Source organism: Sander lucioperca, chromosome 14 (assembly GCF_008315115.2).
Source record: "Sander lucioperca isolate FBNREF2018 chromosome 14, SLUC_FBN_1.2, whole genome shotgun sequence".
Classification (NCBI taxonomy): Eukaryota; Metazoa; Chordata; class Actinopteri; order Perciformes; family Percidae; genus Sander; species Sander lucioperca.
The window spans coordinates 34,038,650-34,060,637 of record NC_050186.1 but is presented as its reverse complement, the minus strand read 5'-3'; the positions used below and the strand labels follow the sequence as shown (position 1 = coordinate 34,060,637).

The 21,988-nt window shown below is 40.6% G+C and overlaps 1 protein-coding gene across 2 annotated transcripts in view; it reads right to left on the bottom strand.

The window, feature by feature from the left end:
- Nucleotides 1-2,484: 2,484 nt before the first annotated feature.
- The window catches only part of ptpa (protein phosphatase 2 phosphatase activator), a 31,583-nt gene continuing 12,079 nt past the window's right edge, over nt 2,485-21,988 (bottom strand). Inside the window, exons 8-11 of one of the 2 annotated variants that reach the window (XR_004894992.1) lie at nt 21,490-21,590; nt 10,011-10,118; nt 3,140-3,662; nt 2,485-3,097 (exon numbers count right to left, since the gene is read on the bottom strand). Coding sequence is in view for 1 of the 2 variants with exons in the window: in XM_031287304.2 (XP_031143164.1) it covers nt 3,588-3,662; nt 10,011-10,118; nt 21,490-21,590 (284 nt within the window). In the remaining variant the exon portion in view is untranslated. Of the gene's footprint in view, nt 3,663-10,010; nt 10,119-21,489; nt 21,591-21,988 lie in introns of both variants that reach the window. The other variant, XM_031287304.2, reaches the window with a different exon arrangement.

Below are 21,988 nucleotides of genomic sequence, written 5' to 3'. Positions count from 1 at the left end.
ATGATACCACATTTAACGAACATAAAATATATTACAAAGACAAACTTAACAAAATGAATTATGTTCATCGTTTTTATCATCATCACATCTACCAATTTACTGAGAGTCCTTTTAGATGTTAGGATTTTTATTGACATATTTGAGGAACGGGTACATTTCAGTAGTTTCTCGGAAGATTCTCTCACTCTGACAGTTATAACATCAGACAGTGTAACATCATATACTGTAGGCATGGATTTAAAATCTTAAGAAGTAATAAGACATGAGCTCCCCTGACAACATGAGTTTGTGAAAAAAAAAATTGTGGGGGGGGGGGGGTCTCTAAAATATATGCTATTTTTGCCATGCATTTCTATTTTTCTGTATCTTTATCATTATGGATCATGCGTAAAAAATGAGGCTAATGATGTATAATTCACGCATAAGGGTGTTCATCACTAATTCACTCTAATAAAGATATCAAAAAAAGATATCAAAAACTTGACTCACTCAAAAGTTTAACTATGCCAACTTAGTGTGGCCGCACTTTGCTGTAGAATCAAACGGCCGCAGCTCAGAGCTGCACTAGGTTTTCACGGACATCGCACGGCAGTCCGCTACAGGCCGCATTTCGCTGTCGTGTTCTTTTTTGCATTCAACTTCACTTCAAATCGTTCCTTCTTTCTGTCACATTACAGCGGTGCTCCAAAGACAGCTGTACTATTAAAACTTTCTTGTTCTATTATTATAAAACAAATCTCTTGATTGTTTTGGGTCCACTAACACCACCACGGACACGACAATGACCAGGGTTATCTGAAAGTGCTGAACCCTTCCTTTGTCAATTCCAACCAAGCCAGTCGACACGGTTTGACCCCTGGGCGTGACAATTCAGATACAACATGGGTCACAACCCGGCACTGATGCATGACAATTACCTCACGTGCTGGAAATGGGCGGGGCTCTACACGTCATATTCAGTGAACAGCTTCCGTTGTCACATACTTCAGTCGAGCTGTACACCACCAGAACTAGTGTTTTGTACTTTTGATTGACTCTACAAGTACTTTACAGAACAATCATGTCTTTATTAAGCTAGTATCTACCTTCCACTCCAAGCACTCCTGTAATTAAACTCCATGCCTTCTCTTTTCCGGTGTTGTCTTTAAATAAAAGATCTGTGATGTCTATTATGTTTTTCAACCTCCAAGATCGTCGTCCGTGATGTTGTAGGAGACATAAACCATATCGGGGGGTGTCTTTTGGTGAATTGACTGGATAGTCTCACTGTTTCACTTCCTGCTGGGCTGTCCGAACGCCCTGCTGCTCGTGTGAAAGTAGACCTGGCACGTATCTTTAGTGGAGTGGAGAGCCGCTTCACGCATGCTTCTGGTACGCGCCGTGACGCAGCTGGTGGGATATCAAACATTGACTTGAATGGCTGTGGTGTTGTAGAGACGCATACGATATTGGGGGGGGGGCGGGGTCTCTTTTGGTAAATTGAGTGGATGCTCTCGCTGTTTTACCTCCTGCCAAACACTGTCCAAAAGTCCCGTGCCGAGCGGAGAGCCGTTTCATAGTGGGTGTCCAAATACTCACGGATGGGATCGCCCCGCTTCCCAGCATTGCACGCTAGTGAGCTCGCCACCAGTTTCTCTTCACTGACCACTGACAAGCAAATAAACAGTCTCAGCCCTACTACAACCGCGATGGCTGCAGCTGATTGGACGAACACGTCACGTGAGGCTGGCTGCTCCCGGATTTCAAAACCGAACCATAATGCCGGCTCGTTCGGAATGCCATCTCTTATTTCACAAACATAGTTCCCCGAAACGTGTTGAAATGAAAAAATTTTAAGTGAGAAATAGGCCATGCAGTTGCTCAATCTGTCTTCGTTTCAGATCGACAAAGGTCACTTTAAAAGATTTTTGTCAGCTTTTGAGAGGCAGCTCCTCATTTGCATAAAGTTGGCTGGATTCAACTTTATGCAAATGAGGAGCAGGTGACTCAACGCCCCTCTTCTCCAAAGTCCCCGCAATGCTACAAGAATGCATTGCACGACGGCTCCCATAGAAATGAATGGGATGCGGGGAAATGACGCTGACAATAGACACACAGCATCACGCACACTTCTGGTGAAATTTCAAGCATTGACTTGAATGCTCGTGATTGCTCGCGGGGGGCGCTGCACCTCTAGAACGCAGCGCAAACACGCCCGGAGGAAAATAGGGGTAAGAGTATTTTAGTGTTATGATACAAAAATGTTCTTGCATGCTGGGAATTGAGTTTTTAAAGATTTTCAGGATTCTGATAAAAATGTTGTTCACCCCAAAATTAAGCCCGTTACATGTGATGCAGCTGAATTAGGATGAAAAGACAAAAGCCATTTCCGATTTAAAGCCACTATGTGCAGAATCGATTATAGCACTTTTCAAATTAGCAGCGAGCGTTGCTGTTATAACATTGTTGTAGTGGCTTTAACATGGATACTGAGAACAACATTTGTGGTGGGGTGACAGAATTTATTAAATCAGGTACGACAGGTCAATGTATACACACAAAAATAGCTTTTCTTTTATTAAATTAAAAATGCATGCCATGATCTTTAAAACGTGCCAATTGAAACACATGCAGGATTTAACACACAACCTGGTGTAAAAAACTACGTTATTGTACTTGGCTTGAGAACTTCGAGGAAAAAGCTGCACTGCACAACCACAAGAATGTGTTCAAGTATGGTTTGTCAATTTACAATGTTTACCATAACTGAACCTATACAAACTTAAGACTGGGGTGAGATGGGCCTAGATTATTGACAGTGACTGGTAAAGGACAGACTGTGAGGGGGAAATATGCAAAATATACAGTAAGACCTAAATTGACTTTTCAAGAAATTATGGTGAATTAACATTTGTACATTTCACTTTGGATGAGCTGTTATGGAAGCTTTAATAATCTAGTCCTTTACTTTTTCCCTTTGTGCAATAGACATCTTGTTTAAGAAAAAAAAACACTCACACAAAGTTATTTCTTTGCAAATTATAATGTGACTTACATGTTGGGATGAACTGGGCAATTAAAATAGTGGTACATTTGCAACAAAATGAAAACATCTGATCTTAAAAGCAAAACCAAGAAAAAAAAACAACTAAAATCAAACAAACTCAAAAGATTTAGAAGAAGTCACACAAACTCTTAATTGCATCACCTCACTCTGAATGAGCCTACTGCTCACAGGGATCCACACTTTGAGGTAAATTCAAGCATCAATAAGCACATTTCTAAAAAATAATAAAAATGAAAAAGAAAAAGGAAAGAAATTCCTCAAAAAAAAAGGAGCCTGATTTAAACTCTATCCATAATATAAATAAAATGACCAAAATATAAAGATGCTCCAAAATCACTAAAGTCATCCACAACATGCTCTACATTAAAGTTATGGAATCACTGCAAGGTTTCATGACCACACGTGTTCACATGTGGGAATGCGTGTGTCAAACTACATGTGGTTGATTTCTGCTACTGTTGTTTGCACGTGAAGGAAAGGGAAAACGGTTGGTTCCAACTGTTGGGATTTTGGTCTTTCCATTGTGTGCGTGGCATGAGCGTTAAGGCTTCCCAGACTGGATGGACAGCAGGCTACCAAATTTGAAGTGCTGGATCACAGGGAACTTCTCCAAACACTGGGGGGGGGGGGGGGAGAAAAAAGGGCAGTTACCAACATTAGAAAGAAATATGCTTCAAACAAAGTACAGTACTGTTGAAGTGCAGTACTCCAGAGCTCCAGACTAACTTTTCCCACCAGCGTCCCAGAAACCTTGACTGTCCCGAATAAGAAAATAAATAGAATAGGAAATAAATAAGTAATAATAATAAGTATGACACACAGGTGAACTTACCAATGTTTACAGCATCTCTCTATTTCAAGGTACAAATGTGGGAGTTATGTGGGGCTATATTTTCCAAATTAATACAGTAGCAATGCTTGATTTTGAGATGCCCTTCATTGAAATTCAGTCATTGTCAGGATTTGTCTTTCCAGTAACCCATAATCAAAGAATAAAGTAATTTCCCTCACAATTTAGTGGGATTTCTTAATTTAAAACTAAATTGCTGTAGGCAAGGCGAGGCAGCTTTATCACTATAGCACGTTTCAGCAACAAGGCAATTCAAAGTGCTTTACATAAAACATTAAAGAGCAGTTAAAAACAGTTACAAATGTAAAAACAGCTCAAATAGAATAAGACAGATATGAAACACGAGAATAAAAAGTTACGGTGCAGTATAAGGAATGAACAATTACTTTTTAAGAAAGGCAGCATCAAAAAGTCTTCATCCGTGATTTAAAAGAACTGAGAGTTGTGGCGGACCTGCAGTTTTCTGGGAGGTTGTTCCAGATATGTGGAGCAGAAAGTCTCGCAATGTTCACAAGTTTTAATGCGTGCGCCGACTTCAGTGAGTTCTCAAGTATATCAAGGGCATCAAAAATGGCATTCGAAGGATAAAAGTAAATAGGGGGCGTTATAGAGCCAATGTGCCACGCCCAAGCCCAAATGGAATATCAAATTGAAATAATTACTAGTTTGAACATGGGTGCAAACGTTTGCGTTTTTGTTCATGCTTAAGTCCATAAACGTGTTCGTAAACTAACCCTGGTTTGCGTTTGGGGGGGCTTTGGAGCTTGCTGGCCACGCCCGACATGTGTGCCAATTATCGGGAGTTTTCGAGCATCCCAAGCCCCTCGAAAATGCGATTGCACAGCAGAAAAATAATCTTTCCAAAAACAATAGGTTCCTCGCACTTTCAGTGCCAGGGACAGTTGGGCAGCGTCGGATTATGTACTGGACTGTCCATTGCTTGAGGTTTAGTGACAGGACACGTCCTTTTCTTTAACGCAGACATTCAGCCCAAACCCAAAAAGTTAACCTTGACCTAAAGTGTTACTGATAACTCTCCCCCACTGGCCTTTCACTTTGAACATGTTCAAAATGGCTGTGGATCAGCACAGAGGAAAGCCCTTAGTGTGTACTGACATGGACCCAGTTTCGGGGAGAAGCGGCGGTGGGGGTGGTGGGTGTCTGCGTTGGGGGTTGGGAGGCTGTGCTGGGGGAGCGCAGTGGAATTGAACTCTTGTGCTCAGTCTGTCTGTGCAGTGACACTATCAGTCATGATCATCTGGGCAGAACTGGGGTGGAAACCATGCCTCGGAAAACTTTGGTCCAAATGCTTATTTAATCAATGGGAATTCATCACAGATAAACTCGACATTCAAAACATTCAAATGCCACACTATATTGCCAGTTAACAGATAAGACGAGCCTATTGAAATGTAATAACCAAGATGAAATCAACATTGCTGGAAAAAGTTATGGCAACCCTATTGATGCCTTCTAACTTGATCCACATATGTATCCCCGTTGTTGCTCTGGATGCAAAATGGCTTCACTAGTGTATGTAAAGCGTACAGCTTTAGTCCTTGTTGCCAACAAATCACACATACTGTACTGCTGACAGCACACCAGTGTTGAAAGGCTAAATCTGATGAGATTTTTGTTATCGTCAACAAATCCCATGAACAGACCCAAAACAAAACTGAATGTATCTACTAAAATGTATTGTGTGTGTATCTCATTCCTCTGTGCCATAGGGCTCCATTGTTGCCCAAAAACATCAAGGAGTCACACTGTGACACTGGGTGACATCTTCCTTTTGGTCTTTTCAAAATGTTAAAAAATGAGAAAAATATAGAATAACACCAGCCTTATCCGGCTAGTGTTTTTGAAGGTACAGTAAGTGTCTGGATTTCATTCATTTCTCTCCAGTATCTAAATTAACTTGTTGTGACTTACAACAATAAAATAGACATGATGTTCGCATCTATCTCTAGCAAGTCTGTGCAAGTACATTTTGTATAGCACATTTACTAAACCCAATAGCTGCCTGGAGAAGGAGAATAAAAAAAACCACTTATACATGATTGATAGTAAATGGAAAAAAAAAACATGTAGGGGCCTTTAAAATGTAGAGGAGAGCTGTGTGGCCGATCTTCTTTTCATGCATGGACAGAACATTTTATAACAGTCAAGCTAACAGTCCGACCGCTATTGTTTCCCTGAGTATGTGTCATTTCACACAATCGCGTTTATGTTCCAAAACAGTGACAAGGCCACCAGAATTGCCTCCTCTCTCTGACCGAAAATGGTGGATTCTGCTCTTTCTGGGTCTAGTAGTACAACTCTCTGCCGAAACCCTGTGTGGGGCCAGGGAAAGGGAGAGAGGAATGCAAGTCTGCTGATGGTTGCTCCAGGCTTGGAGGAAGGTCGGGACAGAGGGAGGGGAGGATTTAATGAAGGGAAGGAGGAGGAGGGGGAGGGGGAGGCAGACAGCTTGGCCCCTCAGCTCTTTGGGAAGACTCACAGGCTGCTCTGGAAAACACAGGATGTGGGCATGCAGGCGGGGAGAACGGGCTTAGACATCCCCCCCACGCACACACACACGCACGCACACACACACACACACACACACACACACACACACACACACACACACACACACACTCTTCCATTCTCTCCATTCCTCTCTTAACCCTTTCCTGCCTCTCTCCTCTACTACCAAGCAGGTCTGTTCGGCTGTTCTGCTCATAAGGAACCTGGTGACAGTGGGGCTTTCAGCAGTAATTTGATTTCTGAAATATCAAACTGATAACCAGTTTACATAGCTACATTTCTGTTTCTAGTTTCTTGACCATGTATTGTTTAACCGGGTTGGTTTTTGTTTGAATATGTGCAAAGCCTCAAAGCTTTCCCTGTAACGGCAGTGCTTGGAATGGAAAGAAAAGACTGTTACATGTACTGTAGTCATGCCTTTTTGTATCCTAAATAATGACAATAAAACTGAAACTGAGAGTCTCAAGTCCAATCGGTCCAAAAGCTACATCTAATGCCGACCTTAATGACGTTTCAAGCGATTCCACCGTCGCAGACTATTTTCCAATATCGGAATGAAACTCTGAGAGTCTTGCTAGAGTTGGGGCGCCCCCGTCGTCTCAATCGTTTGGTGTAATGTGGTCATAAAACTCAGTCCCAGTCAGTCTTTATCCTCGTCTTGACGTTACGACAAAATCAAACAAAATCTAAAGTTTGATGTCTTGGTAGTGAAGTTAAATCACGTGAACATTGTCAACAACCAATGGGTGTGCTCCCTCCAGCACTACACAGGAAGCAGCAATGGCTAAGCTAAACGCTAAGGAGGGAAAGTTGCCGTTTTCAACCCTTCTGAAGCGCGTCATCCAACAGGAATTTTACCGGTGGATAAACGCGGACCTCCGGGTACTGGAGACATTCATCTGCATGTACGGTAGAACAATAAATCTGCAAATTTTCCCTTTAGCTACCAGCTAACGCTAGCGGTAGCTAGCTAGCTTGGTTACATTTTTCAAAACAAAACTAGTTGTAGTCTTGCAATGTGTGAGCCTGTAAGATCCCCAGTCTTTACATATTATGACAGTCTTTAACATTAGATGTGAGATGGTGTCAGACTGTAGTCTGTTCGAAGTCTTCTTTTGTGCGGTAGGCAGAGGGGGAAAAAAACACCTTTAAGCTGCAGCGTTACTAATACACTGCTACTTTTAACAATTTCTGAGGTAAAAACAGGACAAATGCTAACATCAGCATGCTAACATGCCTGAAGTGACAATGCTAACATGTTGATGTTTAGCATGTACTGTGCCATGGGTACCATTTTTGTTGAGTGTGTTAGCATGCTCACATTTGCGTATCAGCATTTTAAACAATGTACAGCTGATGGGAAGGTTAGTAGTTTCTTAGGTATTTCTAAAGAAGTGCTTTATTAATCCCTTATAAACCCAAGTATTGGAAATGTTTTACCTTGTAATGGGGCTAAAAGAAATGTAAGAGCATCGCCAAACTTATTATCAGCCAATATTCATATTCATCTTCTGAGGACAATGAATGTCTGTAGATAATTTGATAGCAATCCGTCCAAATGTAGGAATTATATCTTACCTAAAAAAATAAAAGAGCAACACTGCTAGCATAGCTTGAATAAAAAATGTTGTACAGCAATTCATGGTTCCAAGAGGATGAATCCTAAGGACTTCGGTCAATCCTTTGGTTTACTGTTAACATGCAAACACGCTAAACTAAGGTGCTGAACATGGTAAACATTACCCTCCAACCATCAGCATGCTAGCATTTTCATTATTAACATGTTAGTATGCTGACATAAGCATTTAGCTCAAAGCCCAGCAAAGTACAGCCATGCAGTGCCGCTAGCATGGCTGTAGACTCTTAGTAGAGCTAGGCAGTATATCGATATTATTTTGATATCGATAGATTGCATTAAATTTTGGATATTGTAATACCGTGATATGACACATGTTGTCTTTTCCTGGTTTTAAAGGCGGTGTCATTTTCTGAACTTACCAGCCTTACTAGCAGTTTTATTATTTGCCTTTACCCACTTAGTCATTGTATCTACATTATTGGTGATTATTTATCAAAACACTCCTTTTGTGAATATTTTGTGAAAGCACCAATAGTCAACCCTACTATATCGCCGCAATATCGACATTGATGTATTTGGTAAAAAAATAGTGTGATATTTGATTATTTTCCATATTGCCCAGCTCTAACTCTTAGTCTTGTTTTTAAACACTTGCTGAGGAACATCTTCTAATAAAGGCTTGGTCACATTGAGCAACTGCAAACCACCTCCACAGTTCTGACCAGGAGAACTGGAAAGTCAAAACTGGATGAATATGAATATATACTGTATATATTTATATCTGTGTCACACCATCCATTTTTATCTAACCCCTCTTTGCTGGAGCATGAACTGCTCCACCAAAGAGATACAACATGATCTGCAGTCAGTTAAGACAGGAGTGCATAGTACAAATACATCTCCTCTAGGGCTGTTGGAACGAATTCCGAAATTCGAATAGTTAAAAATCAATACTATTCGAATGCTGAAATTACTATTCAAATGTGATTTCTTTTTTATAAATAGTTTGGCTAACGTCACGACAACATCTTCTCATGTCACGTCTGATGAACAATAAGTTACGGGAGTGAGAAACACAAGGCATTGTGAGCTAACGTTACGTACCGATTAACGTTAGTACCGGGGGGGAGTGACAGGCTGCGGCTGGAAATCGGAAGAAGGATGAGAAATAGTTTAAACATGACTTTAATCGACATCCACCGAGCCAAAATGCTTATGTTATCAATAGTTAGTTGTTCTGGTTTCCTAACTGCGTCGCGAGTTATAGTAACGTTAGCTTAGCTGGGAGCTTCATGGAGAAAGCTAAAGTTAATGTTAGCTGCCCTACAACTGTCAGAGTTAGCTTAGACTTCATATAATACCTTCTAATAGCTGTCTTCTCAGTAACGTGACAATCTGCAAGAAACAGGTTGCTTATAAATCACTAAAATAGTAGTGACAGTACCGTTTGGCTTAGTTATCAATGTCGTTAGCATCGTGGCTAACACTATTGTTACTTAGTTTATGACAAATCGTTTCGGCTGTGCTTTCTAACTTGGTGTCATTGTGCTAACCGAGCACCATTAGCCTTTACAACAGAGTAGCTTCAATACACTTGTTAGATAATGTTTCATTACAGAGTTCTCATATTTAAATATTATTTGAATATTAAAAAAAAATGTAATGGTATTATACAGGAAGACTGACAGCTCTAATCTCCTCCATTGACTGTGGTAAGGAACTGTCTCACTAGCAAAGGAGAGCACAAACTTTGAGAAAGATATCTTCCATATAATTTGTATTTATGCAATTAAAATATTTTCTATGCAAGTTGTAATTTATGTTTTTTTTCCACTTAGTGTTTTAGTTTGGGGTCAGCCTAGATGACACACAGTGATACTAGGGTTAGGGTTAATTGATGCTTTAAAACCTGCATGGACTCTTTCTCCACCAAATTATTTATCCGACTGATAAATCACTGAAGAACTGGATTGATCAGTTGACGACAGAGAACGAAGCAAGCGTACCTCCGCCTTGTACATTCTGACCAGGCCCTGGTTGACTTTGGACCAGGAAGGAACAGCGCTGATGTTCCACAGCTGGTTGGAGTGTTCCGCAAACGGACCAGTCTTCATCTAAAGAACAGAGAAAGAGTGACATAGATGTGGTGAAGTGAGACACGTCTGGGGTAACTCAGATACAGAAAGTACAGTGCAAAGGAAAACTCAAACTGATAATGGTATTTCACACATTGTTGATTACTAGTGCAGTGCCCATTCAAAACATGCCTATTTGGAATGGGCCGATCGCTTAGCCTCCTGCATTGCTGCTTGCGGCTTTCTCCAGAACCACTGTACTCCAAAATAACTTACAGAAGGCCCCCAAAGCAGTAAATATGCAACTGCAGGCCTATACTACTGACTTACTGTGTACTTGTACTTCAGAGGAAAACATACATTTACCTGACAGAGAACGTTGCAGATTCAGATTCTACTCACAAAATACAATTAAAATATGATGCATTAAACTATTCAGCATTTATATTAGAGTTGAAAATATCCACCTTGAAGTACATTGTGCTGATAATGCCTCTCTTTTTACTTTAAACATTTGAAAGCAGTACTTGCACTGTGCGGTCACAGGCGGTTTTATATGGCATAAGTAAAGCGCCTTGTGAATTTAAACCTGCAAATTTCTACTTGGAACTGCTTTACATAATGGTACTTTCTTTTGCATCCCTATTATCCTAATTTTATTTATCAAATCAATCTCCAATTCAGAATGTTTCATAGTCTTTCTGTAATTCCAACCATAAGAATTACAGAAAGACAATAAAACATTCTGAATTATATTTTCTGTGTTGTCCTGTTTTTGTCTTTGTAATGTGACTCGATGACATTAAAAATGAGGGTTTAATGAATGTGTGTTTATTGGGAATTCCATGGGTATACAGCAGTATTGTAGTAGTCTAGGTTGTTCATCAGAAAAGGGTGTTTCTTATAAAACTCAACCTGTAACACGTGTTGCAGGTTCAATCAGTCGCGGTTCGGCTGCGGCTCATGTAGAGATTCAACGTGTCCGTTTATTTCGTGTAGCCAACGTGATATGACTTCGCGTAAACATACACGCCACTTTCTAAAGCCACGTGGCGTGTTATCGCGAGGCTACGTGTTATCGTGAGGCTACGGTTGGTTTTAACGTCACACGCGGGGGAAAATAAAAAACGGTTGGGTTTAGGAAAAGAAGAACTTGGTTCGGTTTAGGAAAAGAAGAACTGGTTTGGGTTTAGGAAAAGAAGAACTGGTTTGGGTTTAGGAAAAGAAGAACTGGGTTGGGTTTAGGAAAAGAAGAACTGGTTTGGGTTTAGGAAAAGAAGAACTGGTTTGGGTTTAGGAAAAGAAGAACTGGTTTGGGTTTAGGAAAAGAAGAACTGGGTTGGGTTTAGGAAAAGAAGAACGTGGTATGGAAACAACACACGTGGAAAACAAAGGAAACAACACACGTGGGACGCGATCCGCGCTCTCCTGGGTGAAATTCCTGTGTTTTATTCATCCACCACCCCGACCAATCTCCCTACGCGGATTTTCGCCCTTTCATACTACTCGCTACGGCATCAATTCGCACGCAAACGCAAGGTAATGTAAGTCAATGGAGGCCAAACGGCATTGATAAACACGCTGAAAAGTGAGTGTGCGTCTTCATAACACGCCAATAACGCCATACCAATTGGCGTGTCATACGTACGCCACTTCATGAGATCATGAAAGTCACACATCGTGGTAGTTTTAGGCGATGTGGAACCCGGCTGAGCGGCGCGCAGAATGGCCCGGGGAAACGTGCGTTTTGGCAAGACCCCTGTAGCCGGTGAACTGCAATCAATGAGCCTTGTATCAGTAGGGATTGAGCAACTCCCCGCACCCGTTGCTGTACTGCGCATTTGTGTAGGGACACATGCATAGAGATATCCCGATTTACAGAGAGATGGTGGAGACTGACAAGGAAAGGACGCATGTTCATTAGTGCATAAAAGCAGGCATAGTGTATTGTTGCCTATATACGCTTATAAACTAACTTCCAACCTTTGATTAAAATCAATATAGTATATAAATCATAGTTCATCTCTTTAGGTAATTTGAATGCACCACAAGGTTTAAATGACTTCAACAGGATAGCTTTTAAAGCTTCCTTTCAGTGCTCTTAAAACCATCATTAGAGTGATACGTCCAAAATCAGTTTTCAGGTTATCAAACACTCCCTTTGTAGGCTGGAGAAGTTGCTTTCAAAAGTTTTGTGTATCACTTTCGAGTTGAGTCAGTTATAATGGTTCCCAATGATGACCCATTTTCATGGCAGAAAAAGACATGTTTTGGAACGGTTTTGGAACGTAGTGAGCTTATTGATGGACAGTGGAGAAGTAGCTTATGTTGCAGGCGAGGTCACTTTTTTTTTTTACACAGTGAAAATAAGTCACCAGTGAAGCCATTGTAAATAACTCAATCCAAGCTGACTCATGCTGCTTTTCTCAATCAACAAACAAATACAAACAAAATATACTTTGTATATCCAAGTCTGATTTCTGCAGTAGATTATGTAGTTTTTCAAAAGGAACGACTGGTTCAGCTAGGGAATGTGAGCAATGCAGCGCTAGTGATAATAAAGGACTATAAAGTAAATATGTCCTGTAAAGGAACAGATCGTACGGTCTATAAAGGAAGATCTTGAGCCTAAAGCAGTAAGCAATCCAAAGATAACTCCTGCTGTGGGATTTATCCCACATTCCAGCGTGTGATTAGAACAAGTTTGAAAGTTCTATGCAAATGATTAAAGATTCTTTTTGATTTGTGGTCTAAGTTTGTGGTCAATATTTTTATATTAACAGATCCCATCTCTGCTTGTATTTGAAAGTGGTCACTCGTGACAAACCCACAGAGAATTGTCACCAACTCTGCAGCTCTACAGAGCTTTACAGCGTCGTTCAGCTCATTGGTTTTCTGGCTCGCAACTTTGTTTTGACTTTTAAGTTAAGCGCAATTTATGCATTAGCGTTAAATCTACACCGTGATACATAGGTACGTGGAAACAGTCTGGCCAAGAGCCCATTTCCAATTTTTCCAAATTGAGGCACAACTACTTACGTAGGCTACGGCGAAAGCTCTGAGTGGAGCCTCCGCAGGACCATAAATCACGCGTTACGCTACAGACGTAACAAGGAACCGACTTTCATGTGAGAAAGCAGAGAAGCTACTTTTCCTGAAGAAATAGACTAAGTAGGCTTATGTCTAAGACAATTATTCTTTTGTTGTGGGTGCACAACTGTGAACTGTGGAAATGATCCTATAAGGGCATTGAACTTGGTGATGTGATGGTACCGTTGTCGTTTCTTCTTTTTTCATTGTTTGGCTTTTTAGAAGTCCTGTTTAGGTTTGTTCTCCTGAAGATGAACTGTGTAAAACGAAGCTAAAAGAAAAATTCATAGCAGAATGAATGAGTGTGACTAAGAACAATATGAACAACAACAGGCTGACCGTTTTCCTCAATCATCCTTATAATTTGAAAAATGTTAAAATAAAGCTACTGATTACACTGCTCTTTTTACGACATTGATTACATTGCTGAAAGCAGAGTAATCAATGCAGTTGACAGTAGGCGTACAGAGTATGTTACAATCTTTCAGCAGTCAGTTAAGGTCTAATAGGATATTTAAGAAGAGGGGCTCAAAGATGGCCAAATAAAAATGGTTTTATTTTACCTATTTATTATGTTAAGTTGTAAATGTGCTTTGTTGGTATAACATCTGTTGCACTGTTAAAAAAAATCTTAAATATTTTCAAATTATAGGGTTGTAATCAATTTGTTCTTTAAAAAGCAAGACAAAATATACCCAGACACAACACCAGATACTGGTTTTCTGCCCCCCCAGTACAGTAAAACTGCTCATTTTAGAGTGGCCTTTTATTGTGGCCAGCCTAAGGCACACCTGTGCAATAATCATGCTGTCTAATCAGCATCTTGATATGCCACACCTGTGAGGTGGATGGATTATCTCGGCAATGGAGAAGTGCTCACTAACACAGATTTAGACAGACTTGTCAACAATATTTGAGAGAAATACGTAGGCCTTTTGTGTACATAGGAAAAGTCTTAGATCTTTGAGTTCAGCTCATGAAAGATGGGGGCAAAAACCAAAGTGTTCATAATTTTGTTCAGTGTAGTAAAAAGCCCATTATGATGATTTGATTTATGCAATGATAAAAAAAAGATTTGGCAAAGTAAATGAAAAAAAAACACGTTTGGTTATTCGGCCTTCGACCAAGTTTTTCACTATATTTGGCTTTGACCAAGAATTTTCATTTCGGTGCATCCCTGCTTATCAGAAGTCTGTGGAGCACTGAACTGCGCTAGCCTGTATGAGCAGCTATACAAATAAAGTTTGATTGATTGAATAATCAGTTTCTTTAGACGTTTGCAATAGCAACTTAAATATAGGTTGTGGTCATATTCCCTTTCACCCAAGAGGCCAAAAAATACATCATTGCAGATTTAAAGCTGTATTTTTAAATTTGTAATTTGGTCACAAGGAGGCAGCAGAAAAAAATCTGTACATTTCCATGTAGCTACTGAAAGACAGATTTAGGAAACACTTTTGAATGGTAATATGAATGCCAGAAAAAAGTGTGGGAATTGTCACACAAACCCAAGGAAGTGTAGAATACATTCATAAATTATAAGAATGTATACAGAATTTGTTTAAAAAAATACACTGTATGTATATACTTTCATATCTACTTATGAAGAAGTTTATTAATGTTGCTGGCTGGCTAATCCATGCCTGCTACTTTAAAGTGCTCATATTATGCTCATTTTCAGGTTCATAATTGTATTTCGAGGTTATATCAGAATAGGTTTACATGGTTTAATTTTCAAAAAACACCATATATTTGTTGTACTACACATTGCTGCAGCTCCTCTTTTCACCCTGTGTGTTGAGCTCTCTGTTTTAGCTACAGAGTGAGACATCGCACTTCTGTTCCATCTTTGTTGGGAGTCGTACATGCTCAGTACCTAGGTAAGGACTACTAGCCAGTCAGAAGCAGAGTATGAGGGCGTGACACGCTAGCAGATAGGCAAGCATTATAACGTGTGTTACAAAGTGACCACGTTTGTCTCTGAAGTAAAGGCTGGACTACAATAGAGCTGTTTGGAGCAGTTTGTGAACAGTGTTTTCTGTTGGAGATGGTAAGTCCCTTTGGGTTGGACTTTGGGCTTTTTCACTTTGTAAACCTATAACGTGCACAAAAAAGATATATAACACTATAAAGGAAAGGGAAAAAGCCAACAAGCATAATATGAGCACTTTAAAGCTGCACTCACTAGCACGCAATAGTGCCCCCACTGATGATGTTTGGTAATGCAACTGTGAACTGTGGAAATGATCCTATAAGGGCATTGAACTTGGTGATGTGATGGTACCGTTGTCGTTTCTTCTTTTTTCAATGTTTGGCTTTTTAGAAATCCTGTTTAGGTTTGTTCTCCTGAAGATGAACTGTGTAAAACGAAGCTAAAAGAAAAATTCATAGCAGAAAGAACGAGTGTGACCAAGAACAATATGAACAACAGGCTGACCGTTTTCCTCAATCATCCTTATAACTTGAAAAATGCCAAAATAAAGCTACTGATTACACTGCTTTCTTACTGCATTGATTACTCTGCTTTCAGCAATGTAATCAATGTCGTAAAAAGAGCATGCAGAACAAAAGGCTGATTGTTGTTCCAGCAATCACCTAAATAACATTAAAAAAGATTCTGGAATCAGAGTGTGTTAGCTTACAGACAGACAACAAATAGTAAGAATATACAGAAGAACAATAGGCAGACTGTCACAGTGACACTGACAAAAAAAACAAATGTATTAATTCATAAATGTATGAATGAATTAAGGACTATAGACTGTTTTCCCACCATTTTCCCCAAGAGGCAGGGGAACCCAAACCTAGACCCTGGGGCATCAATCTAACATCCCCCTCTTTTTTCCATCCCCCCCCATCCACCCCCTCCCTCATACTGCTCTAGACACTTTCCAGGGCCTCGCATGAGAACACATGGGGGAAGGGCATGGAAGAGGGAGGAAAGGGGGGTGGAGACAGCCCATATTCCCTGGAGGAAGGAGTGATTCACAGCAGCATGTGGGGAAGGAAGTGACTCATGTTTAGGACAGCACATACACGCACACTAGAGCCTTGTGTGTGAATCCAAAAATGAACACAAGGTTGAAGTATCCACGTGTGTGTGTGTGTGTGTGTGTGTGTGTGTGTGTGTATAGGAGGACAATACTTGGGTGTACATATGGAGTGTTGCATGCTTAAAGGCCTGGCTGAGCAGCAGTAAACAACTGCAGTCAAGACTGTAGAAGGCCAGTAATAGATCCGAGAGGAAAGAACGCCCAGAGTGTTTAATCATGTTTATTTGGTTTCCCTTACCAAACTAAAAAAAAAAAAAAACACATTTAACATGTTTTTGTAATCTAGTTAAACCTCAGGTCGATTTCAACAGTGAGAATTAAAGGTGAACTATTATGCTTTTCCGTATTGTCTGTCATATCTATAATGCTATAATGTCGGATTTTCATGTTAAAATGTGGCCAGAGCTTTAAATAATGAGGTAAACGTATTTCAGAAAAATCCCTGTGAACTAAAACGTTCAGATTTCCCACTGTTGTACTTTCTCTACTCTCGGCTCGGTGTCACGTAACACTGAGTCGGCCTAGGCAGGACTGGAGTGTTAACATTGTCGCATATAGCTACATGCTAACGGCAGTAAAAGATGTAATCTTGGCACCCAATTTTGTTACATTTTCCCCAGTTTCGGGTCATATTACTATTAAAACATGTCCGGCTATGTAGTATTTGGCTCAGAAGCCTTTAGCTGCGATTTTTGACGGAAGAAAATTGCTGCTAAATATTATTATTGTGCACTGCTAGCCAATTTATAGTAGCTGCATGCTAACGCCAGGGAATTCTGTAATCTTGGCTGCCAATGTTGTTAATTTCTCCCCAATTTCGGGTCACATTAATGCTGAAACATGCCCAGTTGGGTAGTATTTGGTTAAGAAGCCTTTATCTGTGATTTTTGACGATAGAAAGTGCTGCTATATTCTATTGCTGTGCACTGCTAACTATAGTAGCTGCATGCTAACGGCAAGTAAATATATGTAATCTTCGCTGCCAATGTTGTTAATTTCTCTTCAGTTTCGGGTCATACTGCTGATGAAACGTGTCCAGTTGTGTCATATTTGGCTTATAAGCCTTTATTGGTGTTTTTCATGGTAGAGTGCTGCACGGATACGGAATCCGATCAATTAGAGCAGACTGGCCATTTTCATGGGGGGGGGCTTAAAGAGACAGGTGCTCCAACAGAGCGTCTCATACAGAGGGTGAATACAGGTGCAGCAGTCATGGGCAGCATGAGAAAAATAAAGTGTTTTTGGAACATAAAGCATGTAAACATGTTCTAGTACAAACACAAAATACAAGTATTAACCTGAAAATGCTATATAATAAATCACCCTTAAGTGGTATTAACTATTAAGCCTCAGTATTGTTGCTATGGTTTCTCACTGTTAAATAAACCTTGCACTTTAAGTTGAAATAGAGGTCATGGGTAGCGGTTGACTGGAAGCACATTTAAGGTGTCCCCATGTTTAACAGACACATACTAGCCAATCAGAAGATGGTATTGTCCCTTGTGCATGCTATAAAAACATGTTTGTTTACATTGCAGACAAAAATAGGACTGCAAAACGTCCATTTAAAAGAATTGGACAAAGGCTCAGTCCTTGCTGCAGCGACCACGGGTTCGATTCTAACCCACGGTCCTTTGCTGCATGTCACCCCTCTCTCTCTCTCCCCCCTTTCCTGTCTTCAGCTGTCCTGTCAATAAAAGGCCTACAACAATGCCCAATGTGGTATTAGAGTCAGTGCACAGGTGTTAAGGCCTGGTCACGGCGCATTTATGAACAGCGTGGCGATTCCATTGGAATTAATTGGAGCCAGAGAGTCCAAATTAACTGATGCACCATCCACTTTTTTCTTTTACTCTCTGTCGGAGTATAAACTGCTCCACAAAATAGAAATGGTTTGGACAGTTATGAGAAACTGTGTGAACTTATTGTACCGTTAGCGACCCAAGCTATTAAGCTAACAGGTTTACTAACCCAGCATTAGCAATGGTGAACAAAATACCAAGGGGGGAGTAAACGGAACACTAGAGAGAAAATCGAGGTCATCTCAGAGAATCTATTGTGACTGACTAGCAGTAGTAAGCGGCCAGCCACAGCAGTTCACGAACTTGCCCCGCGAGTATAGGCACAACCATAGACTGTATAAAATATAGACGTAGTCTCCGTGACGTCACCCATGGGTTTCTGAAGAGCGAAAATGAAACTCAAAGTGGGCTGCTCCCAGTGGCTTCGGCTCTCGCATCTTGGCAGTGCCCAACGTCGGCTAATCCAAAGATGGGCAAAGAGGTGGAGCGTGGTGGAGCTGAGGCGGGCCAAATGAAGTCAACAGTCTATGCTCGCCTCCAGTGACGACACCAACCTGTCACTTAAAGTGGCACACCCTTAATTATGCAGGACTTTTATCTTGAATATAACTTAATCTGATGAGTTATAAAAAAACAAACAAAAAAAAAAAATCAGCCTTAATTCAAAAAATGAGGAGTCCTTAAAGGGACACCAATTTTCTTTTTCCAGTCTCTAGGTATGGTGAAGGTTAAGTGGTGATGTGGGGCTAATTTAATTCCAAAAGCCAAGGGAACTTTATCAGGATGCATAGTATCCTGGATCCATGAAATAACTGGCCTTTAAAAATAGAAATCTGCCTGCCTCTATGGGAATTTAACATAGTGGTGTGCTTACTTATGCCCCCCTGTATTTTAAGGAAGAACATTTATTTATTTACGATACATTATTCATTCACAAAGAAAATTGGTGTCCTAAAAGGTTGGATTTTTCATTATTTCTTTAATTAAAGGCATTAAGATCACTTTCCAAAAGATGATTTTTTAGTCCTCTTTTAGTCAACTTTAGCATGGGTGTATTCACTTATGCTTAGCGCTGTAGCTACTGAGACCAAAACTGTTTTTTTGTACCAGGCTGTAAACATGTTGAATTTGGGCATTTTAACGTGGGGGTATTTGGAGATTCCTCCCTTTTGGAGCCAGCCTCAAGTGGCCAGGCAATGAACTGCAGTTAATGGCACTTCCACACTGACTTTATTTTTCCAGCACCGGAGGTTGCCACTTGGTCACAACGTCACTAAGCTTCTAGAACCAAACATTCATTCGGATTAATTTTGACGTACCATTTTCTGCTTTTCAACTCTTCTCTTATAACAAAATGAGCCATTTTGGCTCAAAGACCAAAGTATACTCAGGTGACCAGCTGAACCTTTGACACAGCAACACAGCACTGCCTGTTATTGACAATGTTGTATCCATCGGACCCCATTTCCACCTGGGCCCTGTCCTTTATAAGTAGATAAGTGATTTAGCTTGACTTGATTGTTTACAATTTGACACAAGACTGAAGACTTTTCACTTCTTCAATGCTGGCCCAAAAATGTATCAGGCTTATCACGACCAAGAGACCTCATTCATGATCTCATTTTGAAAAACTGAGTAACTGAGGAGGAGAACCAAGGAGGCACTTCTTCCCTTCTTGACACAACAGCAGCATCCTTTAGTGACCGTGAGGAGGAGGGAGAGGTCACACAGCAGGAAGAGGAGGAGGAAAAAGAGGGAAGAAGGGAGTGCCCCAGAGTGGGAAGGAGGAAAAGGATGTAGCTGCTCCAACAACGCCCTCCTCTACTTTCCTCCACTCCTTTTCCTTTCAAATCCAAAAACAAAGCGCATGGTTCCTGCTCTGGCATTCCGTCTGCCTTTCCCCCGTATCCCTTTTCCTGGACAAAGCTCAGGTGGACTCATTCATTTCCAACAGCTAAATCAGAACAAAATAAGTGCAATGTCTATTTAAAGTACACATAGTACTAGGGCTGCATGATATTAGGAAAATATGCCATAACTAGGGCAGCAATTATTTTCATAGTCGATTAATCTGTTGATTTTTTTTCTCGATTAATCGATTAGTTGTTTGGTCCCTAAAATGTCAGAAAATGGTGAAAAATGTGGATCAGTGTTTCCCAAAAGCCCAAGAGGACGTCCTCAAATGTTGTTTTGTCAAAACTCAAAAGATATTCAGTTTACTGTCACAAAGGAGAGAAGAAACTAGAACATATTCACATTTAACAAGCTGGAATCAATTTTTTTTTTTACTTTTGTCTTAAAAAAATAATCCTAAGCGGGATAGATAAGCACATAAGAAGCTGGGTCCAGACTAGTTTGTTGATAGCCAGACAGATTATTTTAAGAGGACGGAGGAATGAAGGGGTGCAGTCAAACCAGGAGTGGGCTTGTGAGATGGCTAGGGCCAGAAACACACGCTGAAGCGCCGTGAAACGGAGATATTTTCATTCGCCGCCCACTTTATTCAATCTGTCCTCTATTTCTTCTGCGAGCGTATGTGTCAAGCCAGGCAGGTAATAACACACACAGGAAGGCCACAGTGCAGCGGGATATTTTACAAAATAAACCATTTTCATAATAAAACACCCAGGTCTATGGTGATTTTGGCTGTCGTGACTCCTCAGCTGTGTTTACAGCGAGCCACGCGATCAGGCACACGGAGAGAGAGACCGACAGATGGACAGACAGAGAAACACACACACACACACACACACACACACACACACACACACACACACACACACACACATCCACACCCACACACGGAGAGTGTGTGTGTGGGGGGGAGAGACGTTTTGTAGAGTGGAGAGGAGAAAGATTGCTTTGCGGAGAACTGCGCGTCTGGTTTGAACAGCCAGGCGCGCGATCAGGCCCAAATCTACGCTTCACGGCTATTCGCAGCGGTGTTTTTCTTGGCGTAGAGTGGCGGCGTTTTTTTTTTCCCCCAGATTGGATGTCTACACTAGGAAATAGGGACGGTACCTGAGCTTTCTGGAGGGTTCCTAAGACGCTTTGTGCTGGGGCGAGACGTGTGTGATGGGTTTATGCTGTTGTCATTACACATAGGTTTATTCGGTTTAAAGTTTTTCTATTTTGTTATTATTTTGTTGTATTGTCTTGTATATTGTGGCTACTGTGGCATCCTTTTCTTGGTTTTTGTCTGGGTGGGTGGGTGGTGATGACGAGTGGGGTGGGGGTTGCGAATTGTATGTTTCTAAAAAAATGAATAAAAAATGTTAATCACAAAAAAAAAGTATCCATAGTACTGTATTATACATATTGTATATGTATTATTTCATTTGATCAGCCATATATCCCACAGGTAAGTAATCTACTATGGTAAAGATCATTTTGTAACACACACATCAAGTGTGATCACCGTTTGTTTACACGTGAAAGTTTGTGTGAAGGCATTTCATATCCCACCTCATTTATGAACTTGATGCAATCCAGAAACATGTACTCGTGTTGGTGCTCGTTCACCACCCGCTCATCGAGGAAGTGCCGAGGCTCCAGCGTTGGGTGATCTGAAGGGAGAAGGAGCTGTAAGTGCACATGTTCACCACCAGGTGTCCCCATTTACCTTCCCATTAACCGCGGCCACTGTGGAGATGCACAGATGTGTACATGATTACATTCGTTGCAGTGAGTGGAGATGTTCTAAGCCTACCTTTGTTTGGTTTATGAATGATTTTAAATTGTTGGTTTTTCTCTCACTGAAAAAGGATGTGAATCTTAGTAAAATAGACAGAAAAATGTGTAGTGACATATCTGGGAGATTATTGTTTTTGATTAATACCCTAATTAATTCCCTTTCATGCCGCTCCTAAATGTTGATTTTTGTACTTCTCTAGCCTTTTTGCTTTTGACTTGGGATTTCTTTAAGTGATTCCCCTCTTTTTTGTTGTTTTTTGCATGGGTGATT